At 44.4% G+C, this 23,042-nt stretch overlaps 1 protein-coding gene and 1 pseudogene across 1 annotated transcript in view; both read left to right on the top strand.

The window, feature by feature from the left end:
* The window catches only part of LOC129856180 (scavenger receptor cysteine-rich type 1 protein M130-like), a 68,107-nt gene that overhangs the window by 17,154 nt on the left and 27,911 nt on the right, over window positions 1–23,042 (top strand). Inside the window, exon 6 of the mRNA XM_055924281.1 lies at window positions 9,246–9,275. Coding sequence (XP_055780256.1) covers window positions 9,246–9,275 — 30 coding nt within the window. The remainder of the gene's footprint in view (window positions 1–9,245; window positions 9,276–23,042) is intronic.
* LOC129856064 (mitochondrial import receptor subunit TOM5 homolog) overlaps window positions 16,405–23,042 on the top strand; it is a 64,154-nt pseudogene continuing 57,516 nt past the window's right edge.

The raw sequence follows: 23,042 nt of genomic DNA, 5'->3' as shown, positions 1-23,042 counted from the left end.
CTTCAGTATTCACAGAATGTTTCCTTTCCCTGGTGAATAATGCAGACAGGCAAATACAAAATGAGCTGGGTGCAGACATCATAAGGAACATCTCTGAATGGAGAGCAACACTTTTGTTGGGAAGCACATGAGACAATGACACTGTCATAGTACACAATATGAACCGCTCCACAAGGGTGACTTCATATACATTATAGCAGGGGGTCGACGACGTTTTTCAATGTACAAATGATCCTCCCATTTCTAAAGATCTGCGTGCCTGTATAACGCCCCACCCAGCAGACTGTCGACCAATCACGTTCACGTTGTCATGCTGCGTCACGCGGTTGCTAAACCAATCGTCACGTAATCCCTTCTCAAAGTCAGTGTACTTTATGTCGAGAAACTGCCTATTTTCATCAAAAGTACGTACTGTCACGATCCCAAAGCTATACGATACGACAGATAGCAAGTTAATTATCTCACATCTCCGAAAATATCTGTAATGTTGTATTTATTTTTGACAAAACTCATGATAATATTGTGTTTTGATCTAGAGCCCAATAGACTCCCATTCAATCCATACCCTAGGTTTAGCTGTATTTATACACACCCCATTTAGCCATGCCCTAGGTTTAGCCGTATTTCTACACACCCCATTTAGCCATACCCTAGGTTTAGCTGTATTTCTACACATCCCATTTAGCCATACCCTAGGTTTAGCTGTATTTCTACACATCCCATTTAGCCATACCCTAGGTTTAGCTGTATTTCTACACACCCCATTTAGCCATACCCTAGGTTTAGCTGTATTTCTACACACCCCATTTAGCCATACCCTAGGTTTAGCTGTATTTATACACACCCAAACTACTTGATGTGTCTATGGGACAGAGGAGGAGGGGAGGGGAGATGGAGAGAGAGGCAGATGTCAACAGAGATGGGGCTGACAGAATAACATGCAGTCAACTCAATATATTTTCATTACTGACTTCTCACCAGTGACGTCATCACAACCAGTAACCTTTTCCACTCTTCCACTCTTGGTCCGACTCAGCTTGACCCTGACCTTTGAATTTCATTATTTATAAAACAGACAGAAGCAAATGTATTAAATTAGATCCACCACATGTTTCAATCAGACCACCATAGTCCCTGTGTCCAAGAACACCAAGGTAACCTGCCTAAATGACTACCGACCCGTAGTACTCACGTCTGTAGCCATGAAGGGCTTTGAAAGGCTGGTCATGGCTCATATCAACACCATTATCCCAGAAACCCTAGACCCACTCCAATTTCCATACCGCCCCAACAGATCCACAGATGATGCAATCTCTATTGCACTCAACACTGCCCCTTCCCACCTGGACAAAAGGAACACCTATGTGAGAATGCTATTCATTGATTACAGCTCAGCATTCAACACCATAGTCTCCTCTAAGCTCATCACTAAGCTAAGGACCCTGGGACTAAACACCTCCCTCTGCAACTGGATCCTGGACTTCCTGACGGGCCGCCACCAGGTGGTAAGGTTAGGTAACAACACATCCGCCACGCTGATCCTCAACACGGGGGCTGTGTGCTCAGTCCCCTCCTGTACTCCCTGTTCACTCATGACTGCACCCCGAGGCATGACTCCAACACCATCATTAAGTTTGCCGATGACACAACAGTGGTAGGCCTGATCACTGACAATAGTGCGACAGCCTATAGGGAGGAGGTCAGAGACCTGGCCGTGTGGTGCCAGGACAACAATCTCTCCCTCAACGTGATCAAGACCGAGCACGCCCCCATTCTCATCAACGGGGCTGTAGTGGAGCAGGTTGAGAGCATCAAGTTCCTTGGTGTCCACATCACCAACATCCTAACATGGTCCAAACACACCAAGACAGTCGTGAAGAAGGCACGACAAAAGGAGACTGAAAAGATTTGGCATGGGTCCTCAGATCCTCAAAAGGTTCTACAGCTGCACCATCGAGAGCATCCTGACGGGTTGCATCACTGCCTGGTATGGCAACTGATCGACCTCTGACCGCATGACACTATAGAGGTTAGTGCATACGGCCCAGTACATCACTGGGTCAAGCTTCCTGCCATCCAGGACCTCTATACCAGGCGGTGTCAGAGGAAGGCCATAAAAATGGTCAAAGACTCCAGTCACCCTAGTCAAAGTCTGTTCTCTCTCCTACTGCACGGCAAGCGGTTCCGGAGCACCAAGTCTAGGTCCAAGAGGCTTCTAAACATCTTCTACACCCAAGCCATAAGACTCCTGAACATCTAATCAAATGGCTACCCAGAATATTTGCATTGTCCCCCCCTTCGCCTACGCTGCTGCTACTCTGTTATTATCTATGTATAGTCACTTTAATAACTCTACCTACATGTACATATTACCTCAATAACCTTGACACTGGTGACCCGCACATTGACTCTGCACCGGTTCCCTGGTACCACTAGGGCCCTCTCAACCAGCTGGCTCCACTAGGGCCCTCTCAACCAGCTGGCTCCACTAGTGCCCTCTCAACCAGCCGGCTCCACTAGTGCCCTCTCAACCAGCTGGCTACACTAGTGCCCTCTCAACCAGCTGGCTACACTAGGTCCCTCTCAGTCAGCTGGTGTGTGTAGGAGAGTGTGAGCTGTGTGTACAAAAAGTAGAAGAACAAATGTCAAGGGAAATTAACTAAAGTGATAAATCTAGTCCTAGGTTTTATTTACTGTGGTGTTTGTTCTCCACTGGTTACCCTGTTCTCATCACAACAGGTCACACGTTCTGCTGACATGATTGCACACTGTGGTATTTCACCTAACAGATACGGGAGCTTGTCAATATTATATTTGTGTTCAAATTATTTTGGGGTCCTTGAAATCTGTGTCTCTTATATCGTTGTACATTTGGCAGGAGGTTAGAAAGTACAGCTCAGTTTCCACCTCATTTTGTGGCAGTGGACACATAGCCTGTCTTCTCTCTGCCTGTTTCAATCCTTTCTCAATAGCAAGGCTCACTTCATTTGTATATTGTACATTTTTTCCTCAGTTTTCTATCAGATAGTCTGTCACCATGTAATGTCTGTTTAGGGCCAAATAGTTTTGGGATTGTTATATTTTGGATCAGGAATCTCATAATTTCCCCCCCTTATTTTTGGCACTAAACTATCTCCATATATACTTCCATAAATGTGTTAAGACCTTCAGACGAGTCTTGTAAAGCTTGTGGGTACTCACCTTTCCATAGTGGGGTCATGTTAGTGTGTCCTAGATCAATACAACCTGTACGTGTTCCTGAGAGACTCACCTTTCCATAGTGGGGTCATGTTAGTGTGTCCTAGATCAAACCAACCTGTACGTGTTCCTGAGAGACTCACCTTTCCATAGTGGGGTCATGTTAGTGTGTCCTATATCAATACAACCTGTACGTGTTCCTGAGAGACTCACCTTTCCATAGTGGGGTCATGTTAGTGTGTCCTAGATCAATACAACCTGTATGTGTTCCTGAGAGACTCACCTTTCCATAGTGGGGTCATGTTAGTGTGTCCTAGATCAATACAACCTGTACGTGTTCCTGAGAGACTCACCTTTCCATAGTGGGGTCATGTTAGTGTGTCCTAGATCAATACAACCTGTACGTGTTCCTGAGAGACTCACCTTTCCATAGTGGGGTCATGTTAGTGTGTCCTAGATCAAACCAACCTGTACGTGTTCCTGAGAGACTCACCTTTCCATAGTGGGGTCATGTTAGTGTGTCCTAGATCAATACAACCTGTATGTGTTCCTGAGTCTCATCTTTCCACAGTTTACAGGCCAAACTGATCGGACGTTACAGATTTCCACACGGCTGCAGAAATGGTAGGCTAAAGGTTAAATTGTAAATGAAAAGAGCATCTGCCAAACATGGATTGTGTGTGTGGGGGTACAGAGATGTGGTAGTCATATAATAATCATGCTGTGGTCTACATTTAGTTCATCATCAAGCAGACCAGATCAGTAGAGATGGTGGGAGAGCCTGTTAGGCTGTTTAAAATGGAACAATATCATTTATATACTGTAGCATGAGACTAATACCTCTATATACATTTAACAGGATTTGTGTGACGTTTTCTAAATTGTTTTATAATAAATATATATAATACATTTTCACTGAGACATCATGGCGTGTACATCAATTTAAATCCCAACTTGTAATGAAAGTATAAATAATAAAAATCCACAATGTATTGGACAGGCCTATGAGGTCTAAAGGTCTGTCTTTCCAAGACATTCTGTTCATCTGCAAGCAGACCTGATGATTCTAGATGGTGGGAGAGCCTGTTATTTAAAATTGAAGAATATAACTTACTGTAGTCTATATAATGTAACAATGACAATAATCCCTTCATATATACTGTAGTTGAAGGTTATTTTAGTGTCATAAAAAGTGTTGATTAAAACAAATCAGGATGTTTGGTGGATGGATTCAGTGTAGATGTTCTGCTGTGTATCGAGGGGTTTATATGAAAGTGGTAGATTTGTAATTCTTTACAAGAGAAAGTTCTGGATTACTTTTCTTTGGGTGACCTCAGGCTACGGTCTTTGACAATTCAGCTACTTTGTTAACAGTCCTACAACTGTCACCTCATGTAACAACTGATTTACTTAACTAAAGGCACATCTCAATATGTGGCCCAGGTGCCTTAGTGGTCCTATAAAAACCTGTGTCCAAACTCAGCATTAAATAGTATCTAATCAGAATAGTGTACAGAGATAAGTTATTGCACCTATTGAAATGTAATGTGTTTTTTAGTGTTTATTCTGTTGCATTAAAAAAGTCACTGTTGCCTATTAGATCAATATTGGACTAGATCCATGTTGAGGTGAGACACGTCTGATTGGACTAGATCCATGTTGAGGTGAGACACGTCTGATTGGACTAGATCCATGTTGAGGTGAGACACGTCTGATTGGACTAGATCCATGTTGAGGTGAGACACGTCTGATTGGACTAGATCCATGTTGAGGTGAGACACGTCTGATTGGACTAGATCCATGTTGAGGTGAGACACGTCTGATTGGACTAGATCCATGTTGAGGTGAGACACTTCTGATTGGACTAGAACCATGTTGAGGAGAGACACGTCTGATTGGACTAGATCCATGTTGAGGTGAGACACGTCTGATTGGACTAGATCCATGTTGAGGTGAGACACTTCTGATTGGACTAGATCCATGTTGAGAGAGGAGGGGGTGAAGACAAGAGGGTGAGAAGAGGAGATGAGGGGGGAAGAGCAGAGGAGAAGAAAGGGAGAGAAGAGGAGAAGAAAGGGAGAGAAGAGGAGAAGAGAGGGGGAGGAGAGGAGAGGAGAAGAGATGGGGGAAAGAGGGGAAAAGAGGAGAAGAGATGGGGAAAAGAGGAGAAGAGGTGGGGGAAAGAGGAGAAGAGATGGAGGAAAGAGGAGAAGAGGGGGAGAAGAGGAGAAGAGGGGGAGAAGAGGAGAAGAGAGGGAGAGAAGGGTAGAGGTGGAGGACAGGAGAAGAGAGGGGGTAGAGAGGGGAGAAGAAAAGTGAGAGGAGGAGAGGAGTGGAGGGGGAAGAGAGGGGCAGAAGTGGGGAAGGGGAGGAGAGGAGAGGATTGGAAAAGATGAGAGGGGAGGGGAGGGGAGAAGAGCGGGGGGGTGTGGAGAGGGGGGAGAATAGGAGAGCGGGGAGGGGGAGAAGAGAAGAGTAGATGAGATGGGGGAGAAGAGAAGGGGGGAGAAGATTAGAAGAGAGGTGAGGAAGAGAAGGGAGAGGGGAGAGCAGAAGGGAAGATGGGGGAAAAGAGGGGAGGGGAGATGGGGGAAAGATGAGAAGAGAGGGGGAGAAGAGAAAAGGGGGAAAAGAGATGAGGAGAAGAGATGGGGAGAAGAAGGGTAGAGGTGGAGAAGAGGAGAAGAGAGGGGGATAAGAGGAGAGAGGAGAGGGGGAGAAGAGTAGAGGGGGAGGGGAAGAAATGAGAGGAGTGGAGGGAGAATGAGAGGGGGAGAAGAGGTGAACAGAGTGTCAAAAGAGGAGAAGAGAGGGGCGGAAGGGGAGAAGAGGGTTGGAGAAGATGAGAGGAAGAGAAGAGGGGGAGAAGAGGAGAGGGGGAGGGGAGAAGAGGTGGAGAAGATGAGAGGGAGAGAAGAGAAGAGGGGGAGAAGAGGAGAGTAGATGAGATGGGGGAGAAGAGGAGAGGTGCAGAAGAGGAGAGGGGAGAAGGGGGGAGAAGATTAGAAAAGAGGTGGAGAAGAGAGAGGAAGAGAAGGGAGAGGGGAGAAGAGAAGATGGGGGAGAAGAGGGGAGGAGAAGAGATGGGGAGAAGAGAGGGGGGAAAGAGGAGAAGAGATGGGGATAAGAGAAGAGAAGAGGGGGAGGGGAAGAGAGGAGGGTGTAGAAGAGAGGGGGAGAAGAGAAGAGGAGAAGAGATGGGGAGGAGAGGAGAAGAGAGGGTGAGAAGAGAGGGGGAGCTGGGAGAGGGGGAGGAGTGTAGAGGAGATGAGAGCGGGGTGGAGAAGGGGGGAGAAGATTAGAAAAGAGGTGGAGAAGAGAGAGGAAGAGAAGGGAGAGGGGAGAAGAGAAGATGGGGGAGAAGAGGGGAGGAGAAGAGATGGGGAGAAGAGAGGGGGGAAAGAGGAGAAGAGATGGGGATAAGAGGAGAGAAGAGAAGAGGAGAGGGGGAGGGGAAGAGAGGAGGGTGTAGAGGAGAGGGGGAGAAGAGAAGAGGAGAAGAGATGGGGAGGAGAGGAGAAGAGAGGGTGAGAAGAGAGGGGGAGCTGGGAGAGTGGGAGGAGTGTAGAGGAGAGGAGAGCGGGGTGGAGAAGGAAGGGGCAGAAGAGGAGAAGAGAGGGGGAGAAGTGGAGAGGGGAGAAGAAAAGTGAGAGGAGAAGGGGATAGGAGAGGACAGGGGGAGGAGAGGAGGGAGAATGAGAGGGGGAGAAGAGGAGAATAGAGTGTCAAAAGAGGAGAAGAGAGGGGCAGAAGTGGGGAAGGGGAGGAGAGGAGAGAAGAAGATATGTGGAGAAGAGGAGAGGGGGGAAAGAGGAGAAGAGGGGGGAGAAGAGGGGCAAAAGAGGAGAAGAGAGGGGGAGGTGTGGAGAGGGGGAAGAATAGGAGAGGGGGAGATCAGAAGAGTAGATGAGATGGGGGAGAAGAGGAGAGGTGCAGAAGAGGAGAGGGGAGAAGGGGGGAGAAGATTAGAAGAGAGATGGAGAAGAGAGAGGAAGATAAGGGAGAGAGGAGAGGAGAAGAGAAGATGGGGGAGAAGAGGGGAGAGGAGAGAAGGGGGGGAGAAGAGGAGAGGGTGAGAAGCAGAGAATTGAATAGAGGAGAGGAGAAGAGATGGGGGAAAGAGGAGAAGAGATGAGGAGAGGGTGAGAAGCAGAGAATTGAATAGAGGAGAGGAGAAGAGATGGGGGAAAGAGGAGAAGAGATGGGGAGAAGAGGAGAAGAGAGGGGGAGAAGGAGAGAAGAGAGGGGGAGAAGAGGAGAAGAGAGGGGAGGAGAGGAGATGGGGAGAAGAGAGGGGGGAAAGAGGAGAAGAGAGGGGGAGAAGAAGGGTAGAGGTGGAGAAGAGGAGAAGAGATGGGGATAAGAGGAGAGAAGAGAAGAGTAGAGGGGGGGAGAAGAGTAGAGGGGGGAAAGAGAAGAGAGGGGGAGGAGAGGAGAAGAGAGGGGGAGAAGAGGAGAAAAGAGGGGGAGCTGGGAGAGTGGGAGGAGTGTGGAGGAGAGGAGAGCGGGGTGGAGAAGGGAGGGGCAGAAGAGGAGAATAGAGTGTCAAAAGAGGAGAAGAGAGGGGCAGAAGTGGGGATGGAGAGGAGAGGAGAGGAGAGAAGATTAGAAGAGAGGTGGAGAAGAGAGAGGAAGAGAAGGGAGAGGGGAGAGGAGAGGAGAAGAGGTAGGGGGAGAAGAGGAGAATTGAAGAGAGGAGAGGAGAGCGGGGAAAGAGGAGAAGAGATGGGGGAAAGAGGAGAAGAGAGGGGTAGAAGAGAGGGGGGAGAGAGGGGGAGAAGAAGGGTAGAGGTGGAGAAGAGGGGGGAGGGGAAGAGAGGAGGGTGTAGAAGAGAGGGGGAGAAGAGGAGAAGAGATGGGGAGGAGAGGGAGAAGAGGAGAAGGGAGGGGGAGCTGGGTGAGGGGGGGAGTGTAGATGAGAGGAGAGCGGGGTGGAGAAGGGAGGGGCAGAAGAGGAGAAGAGAGGGGGAGAAGTGGAGAGGGGAGAAGAAAAGTGAGAGGAGAGGACAGGGGGAGAAGAGGAGAGGGGGAGAAGAGGAGAGGGGGAGAAGAGGAGAGGGGGAGAAGAGAGGGGGAGAAGAGGAGAGGGAGAGGAAAGGGTGAGAAGAGGAGAGGGGGAGGAGTGTAGAGGAGAGGAGTATGGGAACAGAGGAGAAGAGTGGGGGAGAAGAGGAGAAGAGAGGGGGAGAAGGGGGGTAGAAGAGAGTGGGAGAAAAGGAGAAGAGGGGGGAGAAGATTATAGGGGAGAAGACAAGATGAGGAGAGGAGAGGGGGAGGAGAGAGGGAGAAGAGAGGGGAAGATTAGTAGAAGAGAGAGGGAGAAGTGGAGTAGAGATGCGGAGAAGAGAGGACAATAAGAGAAGAAGTGAGGGAGAGGAATAGGAGAGGGGGGAGAAGAGGGGAGGAGAGGGGTAGATGAGGAGAGGCGGATAAGAGGAGAGGAGAGGAGTTGGGGGATTATGAAATTTGACCATCTGACTTGGAAAGGTGGTATCCTATGATGGTGCCATGTTGAAAGTCACTGAGCTCTTCATTAAGGCCATTCTACTGACAATGTTTGTCTATGGAGATTGCATGGCTGAGTGCTTGATTTAATACATCTGTCAGGAAGGGGTGTGGCTGAAATAGAATCCACTAATTTGAAGGGGTGTCCACATACTTTTGTATATATAGTGTATGTACACATGTGTGTTGTTGCACAATACCAATGATAAGCCTGACTTCCCATCACATCATGAAAGGTCATGTTGATGTTCATTTAACCTCTGTCTCTCTCTTCCTCTGACTCCTCCCTTTCTCCTCTGTCTCTCTCTTCCTCTGACTCCTCCCTTTCTCTCTTCCTCTGACTCCTCCCTTTCTCCTCTGTCTCTCTCTTCCTCTGACTCCTCCCTTTCTCCTCTGTCTCTCTCTTCCTCTGACTCCTCCCTTTCTCCTCTGTCTCTCTCTTCCTCTGACTCCTCCCTTTCTCCTCTGTCTCTCTCTTCCTCTGACTCCTCCCTTTCTCCTCTTTCTCTCTCTTTCTCCTCTGTCTCTCTCTTTCTCCTCAGATCTCCAGGCTCAACGCGTCCGTCCACCAGGTAGGTAGAGTATACATCTACAGTGATTATAGCAGTTCAATATTAGTCAACTTTATTATCCCACATGGAGAAATTCATGTGTCCATACAAACCATTCTAAACCCCAATAACAAGTAGTGTTTTATGGAACTACTAATACTTGTCAACCACAAAGCATTACTGCTGTTAGAATAACAGAATCACTGTCATCATCTGTCCTCACCACTGTGTTTTCCTCTCTGCTGTTTACAGCTAAATACTCAGTCAGACTGGTGAATGGGACCACTTCCTGTTCTGGGACAGTGGAAGTCTTCTACAGAGGAGAGTGGTTGGGTCTATGTTCTAGTTGGTGGAGCATGATGAGAGAGACTAAGGTTGTGTATAGACAGCTGAACTGTGGGAATCCTGTAGCTGAATCTAGAGGACGTCTGATTGAAGATGGAAGAGGAGGAGTCAGACTATTGAGATGTGATGGAGATGAGTCTACTATTAGACAGTGTGAAATCATAGAAGGAGGACCTGGTGTCTGTATTGGTAGATATTATCATCATGTGATCTGTTCAGGTAAGAGACTGGTCACATTGAGAGATTTATTTATACATTATACAATATTACCATGTATCATGTTTTATGTGTTTTTATTTCATTTAAATAGAGGGAGAGATGTCAGATGTATTTAAACATTATATTTGTGTTTGTCATATTGGTTTATGGGAGATGTTCATGGGCAGATCATTGTAGTTCAGATGGTACTGAAGTGAAGCTGCCTGATGGATGTCCAGCTGTTTATTTTCTATAAAGTGAAGTGAACTTATTCCTGTCTCCTGACTGCATTATTCCCAACCCGATCCTGAGTGACTAAGAACCCATTTCTACCTCTTACAGTATCAAACATAGCAAACTACAATCTTTTATCCAACATATTTGTGTTTAGTCCTTGACAGTGTCATCAACAAAACTGATTGAATGTTCAACCAACTCTTTTTCTCCAGAGTCTGTGCGGCTTGTGGATGGAGCTGGTCTCTGCTCTGGGAGAGTGGAGGTGAAGTCCAATCAGTCCTGGGCCTCAGTGTGTGAAGCTGACTTTGACCGGCAGGATGCAGAGGTAGTCTGTAGGGATGTTGGCTGTGGGGCTCCTGCAGCTCTACAGGGGGGGCTCTATGGAGGAGGTGAGGGTCAGACCTGGGATAAAGAGTTCCAGTGTAAAGGCAAAGAGTCCCTTCTCCTGGACTGTGACACCTCAGACAGAAAACACAACACCTGCCTACCTGGTAATGCTGTTGGACTCACCTGCTCAGGTAAGAAACAGTTTGTCACTCAATCAACATTGTTTCTCACCTGGAGTGAAGAATATGAGAGACAATATAGGTGTGTTTTAGTGAGAAAATAGTAAGATTACTGTCTCTCTCTTTTCTTTTCTCAGAGCCTGATGATGTGAGGCTGGTGGGAGGAGGCAGTCGCTGTGCTGGTGGAGTGGAGCGGTACGACCAGGGAGAGTGGAGGACTGTGGGAACTGATGACTGGGACCAGGAGGATGTAGCTGCAGTAGTGTGTAGACAGCTGGGTTGTGGCTCCACTGTTTCAGTACCACCTGGAAACACCACTAGAGGGTTTGAAGTTCAATGTTCTGAGTCTGAATCTTCACTGAGGGAGTGTTCCAGAAGAAGCTATAAGCTAGTCTCTCCTAGAAGTTATTATCTCCTTCCTGGACTCACAGTGATCTGCTCAGGTAATAACAAGACACACTATATGGCCAAATGTATGTGGACATCAGTGGATTCGGCTATTTCAGCCACACCTGTTGCTGACAGGTGTATAAACTCGAGCACACAGCCATGCAATCTCCATAGACAAACATCGGCAGTAGAATGGTCTCACTGAAGATCTCAGTGACTTAACGTGGCACGTCTAGGAGCAACAACGGCTCAGCCGTGAAGTGGTAGACAACACAAGCTGACAGAACGGACCGCCGAGTGTTGAACCACGTAGAGAGTAAAAATAATCCTCTGTTGTAAAACTCACTGCTGAGTTCCACATACTTTTGTCCATGTATTATATCTCCTTCCTGGACTCACAGTGATCTGCTCAGGAAATATCAACATATTATAATTATATTCAACTGATTTCCTTCATTCATACAACTTCCTCTGCACCTCTCATGATGACTGTTTAGCTTGTCAGTCTGCTTTACTAAATAGATCAACGGGTGTCAAGTAGGAATGAAATACAAGTTAAATATCCCAGAATGCTTTTGTATTTGAGTGTTATCTCAGTGAACGTCTCTACTCACTACCACTGTCACATGTCATGTTATTGTCATATCTAAATGAGGAAAGTAGTTGAGGAGCTACGTTTTCTTTTTCTCTCCTCTTGTTCCAGATGTCCTGCTTAAGCCTGATATCAACATATGTTGTCTCAGTGACTGTAGGCCCACTACTCATGTTGCCCTGTGAGGGAGGGTGGCTAGCACTGTTACATGCTGATGTTATTGTCATATTTATAGGAAACTAGTTGAAGAGGTTTTTCTTCTTCTCTTTTATTGTTACAGATCTCCTGGTCCAGCCTGATATCTCCCTGACTGACTCAATGGGAGGGGTCTCCAGGGGCCACCAGGGGCCCGAGATGTTCAGGGGCTACAGCTTCACCATCACCTGCTCCACTCAGCCACAGTACCCAGGAGGCTCCTTCCTCCTCACGTTCACCGGCTCCAACAGAATCCAGACCCAGCCAGCTGTCAATCACTCTGCTGCCTTCCTCTTCCCTGCTGCAGATGACTCCCACCAAGGGAACTACAGCTGTGTTTATGACAATTATGTTTTCTCTCATAACTTCTCCTCTGAGAGTGAGCTCCTCTTCCTCACCATCACAGGTAACTGAACATGAACCAGACTCATAACTTTGTCATTGACAGATTTCCCACAGATCTATGTGATGATGATCAGTCCCCTCATCAAAGGTGTTTCTGTTTGCAGCCTCGGATGGGGTTTTGGTAACATTGGGTTTGGGTAACATGGGGTTTGGGTAACATGGGGTTTTGGTAACATGGGGTTTTGGGTAGCATGGGGTTTTGGTAACATGGGGTCTGGGTAACATGGGGTCTGGGTAACATGGGGTTTTGATTTTTTTAAATTACGTCCGTTTTGTGTTCCAGAATGTATTGCTTTAGAGTTCTCTTAGATTCTTTATCTTATTTAGTGTTCTTTTCGATTCTTTATCTTATTTAGTGTCTCTTAGATTCTTTATCTTATTTAGTGTCTCTTAGATTCTTTATCTTATTTAGTGTCTCCATTATTAGTTCATGTATTATTATAATCATCTGGTCATTCTTTGTATTTTGAAAAGAAAATGGATAAAGGGGTGTAGATTATTGTTTGAATGTTGTGAGTAGTCTAGAGATTATAATTGAATTGATTATAAATGTTATGATATAGATTATTGATTATGAAGTAGATTACTGTTATGATGTTGCTCTCTAAACTGCCATGTAATCAACTGAATGCTTTTAATAAAATTACAGGCTGTCAGTCTTGTGTGATTCCCCTCTTGGACAGACTACAACATACAGTATGAATTAACTGAGATCAGTCTGTGTGATTCCCCTCTTGGACAGACTACAACATACAGTATGAATTCACTGAGATCAGTCTGTGTGATTCCCCTCTTGGACAGACTACAACATACAGTATGAATTAACTGGTCATACATTTGGCAGGAGGTTAGGAAGTGCATCTCAGTTTCCACCTCATTTTGTGGGCTGTGTGCACATAGTCTGTCTTCTCTTGAGAGCCAGGCACCCACCTGTATATAGTCCTGCTATTGTTATTTTACTGCTGCTCTTTAATTACTTGTTACTCTTTAATTACTTGTTACAGGCCAACCCAAGCTGTATTGTTCAGTAGGATAATAGTAGACCAACCCAAGCTGTATTGTTCAGTAGGATAATAGTAGACCGACCCAAGCTGTACTGTTCAGTAGGATAATAGTAGACCGACCCAAGCTGTACTGGTCAGTAGGATAATAGTAGACCAACGTAAGCTGTATTGTTCAGTAGGATAATAGTAGACCAACCCAAGCTGTATTGTTCAGTAGGATAATAGTAGACCGACCCAAGCTGTACTGTTCAGTAGGATAATAGTAGACCAACCCAAGCTGTACTGTTCAGTAGGATAATAGTAGACCAACCCAAGCTGTACTGTTCAGTAGGATAATAGTAGACCGACCCAAGCTGTACTGTTCAGTAGGATAATAGTAGACCAACCCAAGCTGTACTGTTCAGTAGGATAATAGTAGACCAACCCAAGCTGTACTGTTCAGTAGGATAATAGTAGACCAACCCAAGCTGTACTGTTCAGTAGGATAATAGTAGACCAACCCAAGCTGTACTGTTCAGTAGGATAATAGTAGACCAACCCAAGCTGTACTGTTCAGTAGGATAATAGTAGACCAACCCAAGCTGTACTGTTCAGTAGGATAATAGTAGACCAACCCAAGCTGTACTGTTCAGTAGGATAATAGTAGACCAACCCAAGCTGTACTGTTCAGTAGGATAATAGTAGACCAACCCAAGCTGTACTGTTCAGTAGGATAATAGTAGACCAACCCAAGCTGTACTGTTCAGTAGGATAATAGTAGACCAACCCAAGCTGTACTGTTCAGTAGGATAATAGTAGACCAACCCAAGCTGTACTGTTCAATCGGATAATAGTAGACCAACCCAAGCTGTACTGTTCAGTAGGATAATAGTAGACCAACCCAAGCTGTACTGTTCAGTAGGATAATAGTAGACCAACCCAAGCTGTACTGGTCAGTAGGATAATAGTAGACCAACCCAAGCTGTACTGTTCAGTAGGATAATAGTAGACCAACCCAAGCTGTACTGTTCAGTAGGATAATAGTAGACCAACCCAAGCTGTACTGTTCAGTAGGATAATAGTAGACTAACCCAAGCTGTACTGTTCAGTAGGATAATAGTAGACCAACCCAAGCTGTACTGTTCAGTAGGATAATAGTAGACCAACCCAAGCTGTACTGTTCAGTAGGATAATAGTATTACTATTATTGAAACAGAGAAACTGAGTCAGAAATTCACAGGTTTCAAAATTTCTCTCATTTTTTCCCAGGTTTTTGTTCTCAAAGTCTGACTTTTTTAAACAGAAAACCAATACAATTGTATGTTCTAAGTCCATAATAATGCTTAAACCACATCAGGAGACCACGTTTGAGGTGTGAGGAAAATCGAAGAAATTTACATTTTTGAGAGTAATTCCCCTTTAATTCAAGTGTGCAGGCACCTAGCACTATTGTTGGATTAGCAGTGTTTCTGTAGTACAGACACCTAACACTATTGTTGGATTAGCAGTGTTTCTGTAGTACAGGCACCTAGCACTATTGTTAGATAGGAGCAACAGTAACCTTAGTGATACATACTGACTAGATCATAAAGGAACAAATGTCCAGACAGAGGATTGAGTTGATTAACCCAACTTTACACAGCCTACTGTTTGGCCGTAACCCACGCCAAACCTGACCTTCTCTTGTGAAGGTCAGGCGTAAGGGAAAGAACAATGGCTAAATCTGGTCTTAACTTCCAATGCTCCATCCCCCTGCCCAACCCCCCTCCACGCCACTCCATCCCCCTGCCCAACCCCCCTCCACGCCACTCCGCCAACCACCAGGCATTCCCGTGATTGGCACTTAGCAGGTTGATTGGCATGTCGGACCCCGCGAACACTGGTAAATACAACACAACCCACTAATAGCCAAACACACCGCTGTATGTGCGGGTTGCCACAACACCCTCAATGTGAAGTGATATTAATCCAGAAATACAGAGCACAAGTACAACCCTTTTATATAAACCTTTTAAGGTAGTAAGAAAATAAACATTCACTTAATATTTCAATAAGTCACCTGCTAGTAAATCACCTGCTGGCAATAGCTGGCGTGACATTGTAGTGCAGAGACCAACGGTGCTAGTTCGTCATTAACACGGCTAACTAAAACAGCAACAACTTGGTTAACTGGCTGAAATAGGTAATTCAATTCATGAACGGAAAAATAAATATATACATAGTCACATTCGCTATTGACTTTAGGATATATGAACCAGTTTTCCAAAACCACTATTGTGTTATACAGTTTTAAACAGTTTTTATGTACAGAGGAAGAGGACTCGAACCTGCTCTCAGAATATCTCTCAGACTGAGGAGCGGGCAGACCAACTTCCCAAATAGGGGAGAAGCACTCAAAACCCACTAGTTGTTCTTTCAATGAAAATAATACAAAAATGGTAAGTCCGAAGACCTCTCGTATTATCAACCTTACTACAATGGCAGCAAATATTTTTATGAATTCAGTAACACATAATGAAAGGAAACTTTATTTACATCACCCCTTTTCCTGAGGTGAATGGTTTCACCCACTACTCTCCCGGAACTGAGGCTTTGAGATCTACAGTTTCACTTTGTTACACCTTTGATGAGCAAAATGTAATATTCATATGTCTAAACATACTGAATTGTAATTGGATGCATTTTACCGCCGTATCATACTGTGCTATGATTGGTTAAGACCACCCAGATGGTTAGGTCATGGTCAGTTGATCATGGTTGGAGATACGTGAACATGCCAGTTGTAGCTAGCTAATAAAGAGCTACGTTAAGAAATATCCTGTAGTACTGCATTTTATTATTTTGTACAAAGCGTGCAAAACATGACAGGTGACTTCATATACATTATAGCAGGGGATCGGCAACGTTTTTCAATTTACAAATGAGCCTCCAATTTCTAAAGATCTGCGTGCCTGTATAACGCCCCACCCAGCAGACTGTCGACCAATCACGTTCACGTTGTCATGCTGCGTCACGCGGTTGCTAAACCAATCGTAACGTAATATCTTCTCAAAGTCAGTGTACTTTATGTCGAGAAACTGCCTATTTTCATCAAAAGTACGTACTGTCACGATCCCAAAGCTATACGATACGACAGATAGCAAGTTAATTACCTCACATCTCCGAAAATATCAGTAATGTTGTATTTCTTTTTGACAAAATTCATGCTAATGTTGGGTTTTTAATCTAGAGCCCAATAGACTCCCATTCAAACCTTGAAAGAGCCTCTCCTTGTCCCACAGTCGCCCAGAATGCACCGCACCGCCTTTTGACATAGAAAAGGCAATGTTTCACATCTCCGCAAAATTATTTCTGAAGTTGTGAATGTTAGATTCCACTCTGTGAGACACATCGATCTGCAGGTTGAATATGGTGAGATTGTAAACTCCTAAATTGATAGTGCAGTTTGTTTAGGTGATTTAACAGCTAGTTAGCTACTTCACATGCTGATATTGTCTTTGGTATTATTGTGTGTAGATACGTTTAGCTACCAGCCAGCCCATACAGAGAGCATTGCATTGTGGATTTTGTAGTCGACTTGAGCTGCAACAGATTTCCACAACGATGTTCCATCTTGTTACCAACCTTATTATTAGGGATGCACCGATATTACATTTTTGGCCGATACAGATATCCAATATTTTCCTTGCCAAAAAGAAACCATACCGATAACCGATATAAAACATATTGTGACCTTTTAAGCATTCTAGTACAGTTAAATAGTTAATGTCTGGGGGCATTTCTGTTCGTTTTTGCTGTTCTCCAAATAGTACTTTAGAGTTTATAGTACAGTAAATTTAGTAAATTATCTTCAACTGGTGGAGGGATTCTACACACCCCATATAGCCATACCCTAGGTTTAGCTGTATTTCTACACACCCCATTTAGCCATACCCTAGGTTTAGCTGTATTTCTACACACCCCATTTAGCCATACCCTAGGTTTAGCTGTATTTCTACACACCCCATTTAGCCATACCCTAGGTTTAGCTGTATTTCTACACACCCCATTTAGCCATGCCCTAGGTTTAGCTGTATTTCTACACACCCCATTTAGCCATACCCTAGGTTTAGCTGTATTTCTACACACCCCATTTAGCCATACCCTAGGTTTAGCTGTATTTATACACACCCCATTTAGCCATACCCTAGGTTTAGCTGTATTTCTACACATCCCATTTAGCCATACCCTAGGTTTAGCTGTATTTCTACACATCCCATTTAGCCATGCACTAGGTTTAGCTGTATTTCTACACACCCCATTTAGCCATGCCCTAGGTTTAGCTGTATTTCTACACACCCCATTTAGCCATACCCTAGGTTTAGCTGTATTTCTACACACCCCATTTAGCCATACCCTGCGTGCAAAACAAAACACATAACAGCTAATAACGTAGCTAAATATTAACATTATCCCCAATCGAGATATCTGCTCGTCGTTTCAGCTCCAACTGAACTTAAAGGTGCATTTCAGACACACATCTTCGTGGCCATTCAGGATGTAGTGTAATCAGACTGTCTAGCTCTAGCTAATAACACAGCATAGTAGGCTATTGGTTGACAGACAGCCGCTAATCAGATCACATCACCGCCAGATAATTAACTAAAGATGCTGAAAATGGAAGGACTCGGGCCGAAGATGGACCCGGAAGAGATGAAGATGTGGTGTCTTCGGTCAGGAACTTTCTCCTCCATGTCGCCCTGCTCCGAGTCAGTAAGTACTGGACCAGAAGCTAGTCGGGTTTCCCTATGATGTCAACTGTGTCAATGTAACAGATGTATAGTGTACTCTCCATGCGTTGTGTTTTAAAATAATAAATCACTTCGGCCAGTGGTCCCAGTTGAGCATCATTTATTTCTGCTGTGGTTAAATGGGAAACAGCACGTTAGTTGTGCAGGACTTAACAGTGATGATGGCTGTCGATGGCAAAATCCCTCGCATCACATTTTCATACTGGGGTGAACAAAATACAAAAATACAATACAAAATATAACATGTGTAAATACCTGTGGTTAAATGGGAAACAGCACGTTAGTTGTGCAGGACTTAACAGTGATGATGGCTGTCGATGGCAAAATCTGTAGCATGAAGACAACTGTGTTAGCCGTGGCTTATGTGACCATGACATCGGTGTATGCTAGCTAACACAATTATTTACAGCAATCATATGCCAAAGCACATCCCAGAAAGCCCCTCAATCCCTAACAGGTACCATATAACCACACATGTATAAAATCAGTAACGTACAGCAAATTTGTACACATTGTAAAATAGAAAATAGAAAACAGTATTCAAAACGTGACCTACCCCTCGCATCACATTTTCATACTGGGAAGACCTGACGTTCGCGATCTCCCCCTATCTGCAAGCGGGGCCAATCACAACACCCCTTATTGTCATCAGAGTTGAACTAACCAATAAGAATGCTTGAACATCAAATACACATTTCTTTAGAGGCAAGTGGAAACATAACCAACCCTGTTACATCAACTGTGTAGCCTGGCAGGTCCCAGATCTGTTTGTGTTTTTGCCCAGAGTCATGTATTCATGTCTAAATACATGGCTCTGCTTTGGTCTATTCCATTGATATTGTCAAACTGAACATTACATAGAACATGTGAGTCATTTAGCAGACGCTCTTATCCAGAGAGACTTACAGTAGTGAGTGGATACATTTTCATACGTTGCATTGGCAGGACAATTCCATTAGTAGTTGGGAGGAGAGCAGAAACAGCCTAACACCTACACTGATACTGTGTAACCTGTCTGCAGTCAACCAGCCATCCAGACTGAAGTGAAGGCCTTATTACAGAATGAAAACACCTTCTCTTTCGTCGGCATGGCAACCTGTAAACATGTCTGTGGTGTCACAATGTTGCACAACAGCAGCAGAACATTGGATGGAGGGTCATTGTATCATTACACAGTGTCCCTGTCAATTCTACTGTATTGGTACATGTGGTATTACAATACATTAGAAGATCTGTAGACGGCAGCATTGAAACAATTTACAACACATAGTCAACTAGCAACCTACTCTGTTTCAGTGCTGGTTAAATATCCCACTTATTTTATTCTGCTGTTAGAGGCCATCAGTAGAGACAATCAGGAAAATAGTCTTTGTAGCTGGTTTGTTTTTGTCAAACCATGGGAAGTGTGTCTATGTAGGTAAGTACATATACAATTAGGATTTTACTTTAAGGTCAAGTGTACTGTAACTGTCTAGTTGTTTTATTTATGTTTTAACCTTTAACAAGGCAAATCAGTTAAGAACAAATTCTAATTTTCAATGACGGTCTAGGAACAGTGGGTTAACTGCCTTGTTCAGGGGCAGCTCGGGGATTTGAATATAGGCCTACACTCTTAAATAAAAGGTGCTATCTAGAACCTAGAAGGATTCTTCCACTGTCCCCATAGGAGAACCCTTTGAAGAACCCTTTTAGTTCCAGGTAGAACCCTTTTGGGTTCCATTTAAGAGGGTTCTTCATGGAACCAACATGAGTCAAATGTACTGTCTAGTTGTGAAGAGAATCGAAATATGTTGTTTACTGATCTCCTCTCTATTCTAGCACCATACGTTCTGTTGTTTACTGATCTCCTCTCCATTCTAGCACCATACGTTCTGTTGTTTACTGATCTCCTCTCCATTCCAGCACCATACGTTCTGTTGTTTACTGATCTCCTCTCCATTCTAGCACCATACGTTCTGTTGTTTACTGATCTCCTCTCCATTCTAGCACCATACATTCTGTTGTTTACTGATCTCCTCTCCATTCTAGCACCATACGTTCTGTTGTTTACTGATCTCCTCTCCATTCTAGCACCATACGTTCTGTTGTTTACTGATCTCCTCTCCATTCTAGCACCATACGTTCTGTTGTTTACTGATCTCCTCTCCATTCTAGCACCATACATTCTGTTGTTTACTGATCTCCTCTCCATTCTAGCACCATACGTTCTGTTGTTTACTGATCTCCTCTCCATTCTAGCACCATACGTTCTGTTGTTTACTGATCTCCTCTCCATTCCAGCACCATACGTTCTGTTGTTTACTGATCTCCTCTCCATTCTAGCACCATACGTTCTGTTTACTGATCTCCTCTCCATTCTAGCACTATACGTTCTGTTGTTTATTGATCTCTCCATTCTAGCACCATACATTCTGTTTACTGATCTCCTCTTCATTCTAGCACTATACGTTCTGTTGTTTATTGATCTCTCCATTCTAGCACTATACGTTCTGTTGTTTATTGATCTCCTCTCCATTCTAGCACCATACGTTCTGTTGTTTATTGACCTCCTCCCCTCTCCATTCTAGCACCATACATTCTGTTGTTTACTGATCTCCTCTCCATTCTAGCACCATACGTTCTGTTGTTTACTGATCTCCTCTCCATTCTAGCACCATACGTTCTGTTGTTTACTGATCTCCTCTCCATTCTAGCACCATACGTTCTGTTGTTTACTGATCTCCTCTCCATTCTAGCACCATACGTTCTGTTGTTTACTGATCTCCTCTCCATTCTAGTACCATACGTTCTGTTGTTTACTGATCTCCTCTCCATTCTAGCACCATATATTCTGTTGTTTACTGATCTCCTCTCCATTCTAGCACAATATGTTCTTCAGAAGCTGGACAGCATATGAATAGAATCCATCTTCTCTCACCCTCTACCCTCAAGACCTACATCACACAAGATGCTTCAGAAAAACAACAACTGTAACAAATGTTTCCGGGATAAGGAGAAGAGGACCAAGGTGCAGCGTGGTAAGTATTCATAATACGTTTAATAAATATGAACACTTGTACAAAAACAACAGACAAACAGTTCCGCAAGGTGCAATACACAAAACAGAAAACAACACAAACACAGGTGGGAACAGGCTACCTAAGTATGGTTCTCAATCAGAGACAACGATTGACAGCTGCCTCTGATTGGGAACCATACCAGGCCAAACACATAGAAATACAACACACAGAACAAAACATAGAATGATAAACATAGTATGCCCACCCTAACTCAGGCCCTGACCAAACCAAAATAGAGACATAAAAAGGAACTAAGGTCAGGACGTGACAACAACAACAAGCTGGTGAAGTTGCTACCCAACAGGAACAACCATGACAACAACAACAAGCTGGTGAAGTTGCTACCCAACAGGAACAACCCTGACAACAACAACAAGCTGGTGAAGTTGCTACCCAACAGGAACAACCATGACAACAACAACAACAACAAGCTGGTGAAGTTGCTACCCAACAGGAACAACCATGACAACAACAACAACAAGCTGGTGAAGTTGCTACCCAACAGGAACAACCATGACAACAACAACAACAAGCTGGTGAAGTTGCTACCCAACAGGAACAACCATGACAACAACAACAACAAGCTGGTGAAGTTGCTACCCAACAGGAACAACCATGACAACAACAACAAGCTGGTGAAGTTGCTACCCAACAGGAACAACCATGACAACAACAACAACAACAAGCTGGTGTAGTTGCTACCCAACAGGAACAACCATGACAACAACAACAACAACAAGCTGGTGAAGTTGCTACCCAACAGGAACAACCATGACAACAACAACAACAACAAGCTGGTGTAGTTGCTACCCAACAGGAACAACCATGACAACAACAACAACAACAAGCTGGTGAAGTTGCTACCCAACAGGAACAACCATGACAACAACAACAAGCTGGTGAAGTTGCTACCCAACAGGAACTACCATGACAACAACAACAACAACAAGCTGGTGAAGTTGCTACCCAACAGGAACAATCCTGACAACAACAACAAGCTGGTGAAGTTGCTTCCCAACAGGAACAACCATGACAACAACAACAAGCTGGTGAAGTTGCTACCCAACAGGAACAATCCTGACAACAACAACAAGCTGGTGAAGTTGCTACCCAACAGGAACAACCATGACAACAACAACAACAACAAGCTGGTGAAGTTGCTACCCAACAGGAACAACCATGACAACAACAACAAGCTGGTGAAGTTGCTACCCAACAGGAACTACCATGACAACAACAACAACAACAAGCTGGTGAAGTTGCTACCCAACAGGAACAACCATGACAACAACAACAAGCTGGTGAAGTTGCTTCCCAACAGGAACAACCATGACAACAACAACAAGCTGGTGAAGTTGCTACCCAACAGGAACAATCCTGACAACAACAACAAGCTGGTGAAGTTGCTTCCCAACAGGAACAACCATGACAACAACAACAAGCTGGTGAAGTTGCTACCCAACAGGAACAATCCTGACAACAACAACAAGCTGGTGAAGTTGCTACCCAACAGGAACAACCATGACAACAACAACAAGCTGGTGAAGTTGCTACCCAACAGGAACAACCATGACAACAACAACAAGCTGGTGAAGTTGCTACCCAACAGGAACAACCATGACAACAACAACAAGCTGGTGAAGTTGCTTCCCAACAGGAACAACCATGACAACAACAACAAGCTGGTGAAGTTGCTACCCAACAGGAACAATCCTGACAACAACAACAAGCTGGTGAAGTTGCTACCCAACAGGAACAACCATGACAACAACAACAAGCTGGTGAAGTTGCTTCCCAACAGGAACAACCATGACAACAACAACAAGCTGGTGAAGTTGCTACCCAACAGGATCAACCATGACAACAACAACAACAACAATATTCTACCAAGTGTTAATGTCTCCACCATGGATGTTTAAGTTATATAGTCTACCAAGTGTTAATGTCACCACCATGGATGTTTAAGGTATATATTCTACCAAGTGTTAATGTCACCACCATGGATGTTTAAGTTATATATTCTACCAAGTATTAATGTCACCACCATGGATGTTTAAGTTATATAGTCTACCAAGTGTTAATGTCACC

Source organism: Salvelinus fontinalis, chromosome 5, assembly GCF_029448725.1.
Source record: "Salvelinus fontinalis isolate EN_2023a chromosome 5, ASM2944872v1, whole genome shotgun sequence".
Classification (NCBI taxonomy): Eukaryota; Metazoa; Chordata; class Actinopteri; order Salmoniformes; family Salmonidae; genus Salvelinus; species Salvelinus fontinalis.
This window is presented reverse-complemented; position numbering and strand designations above follow the sequence as displayed.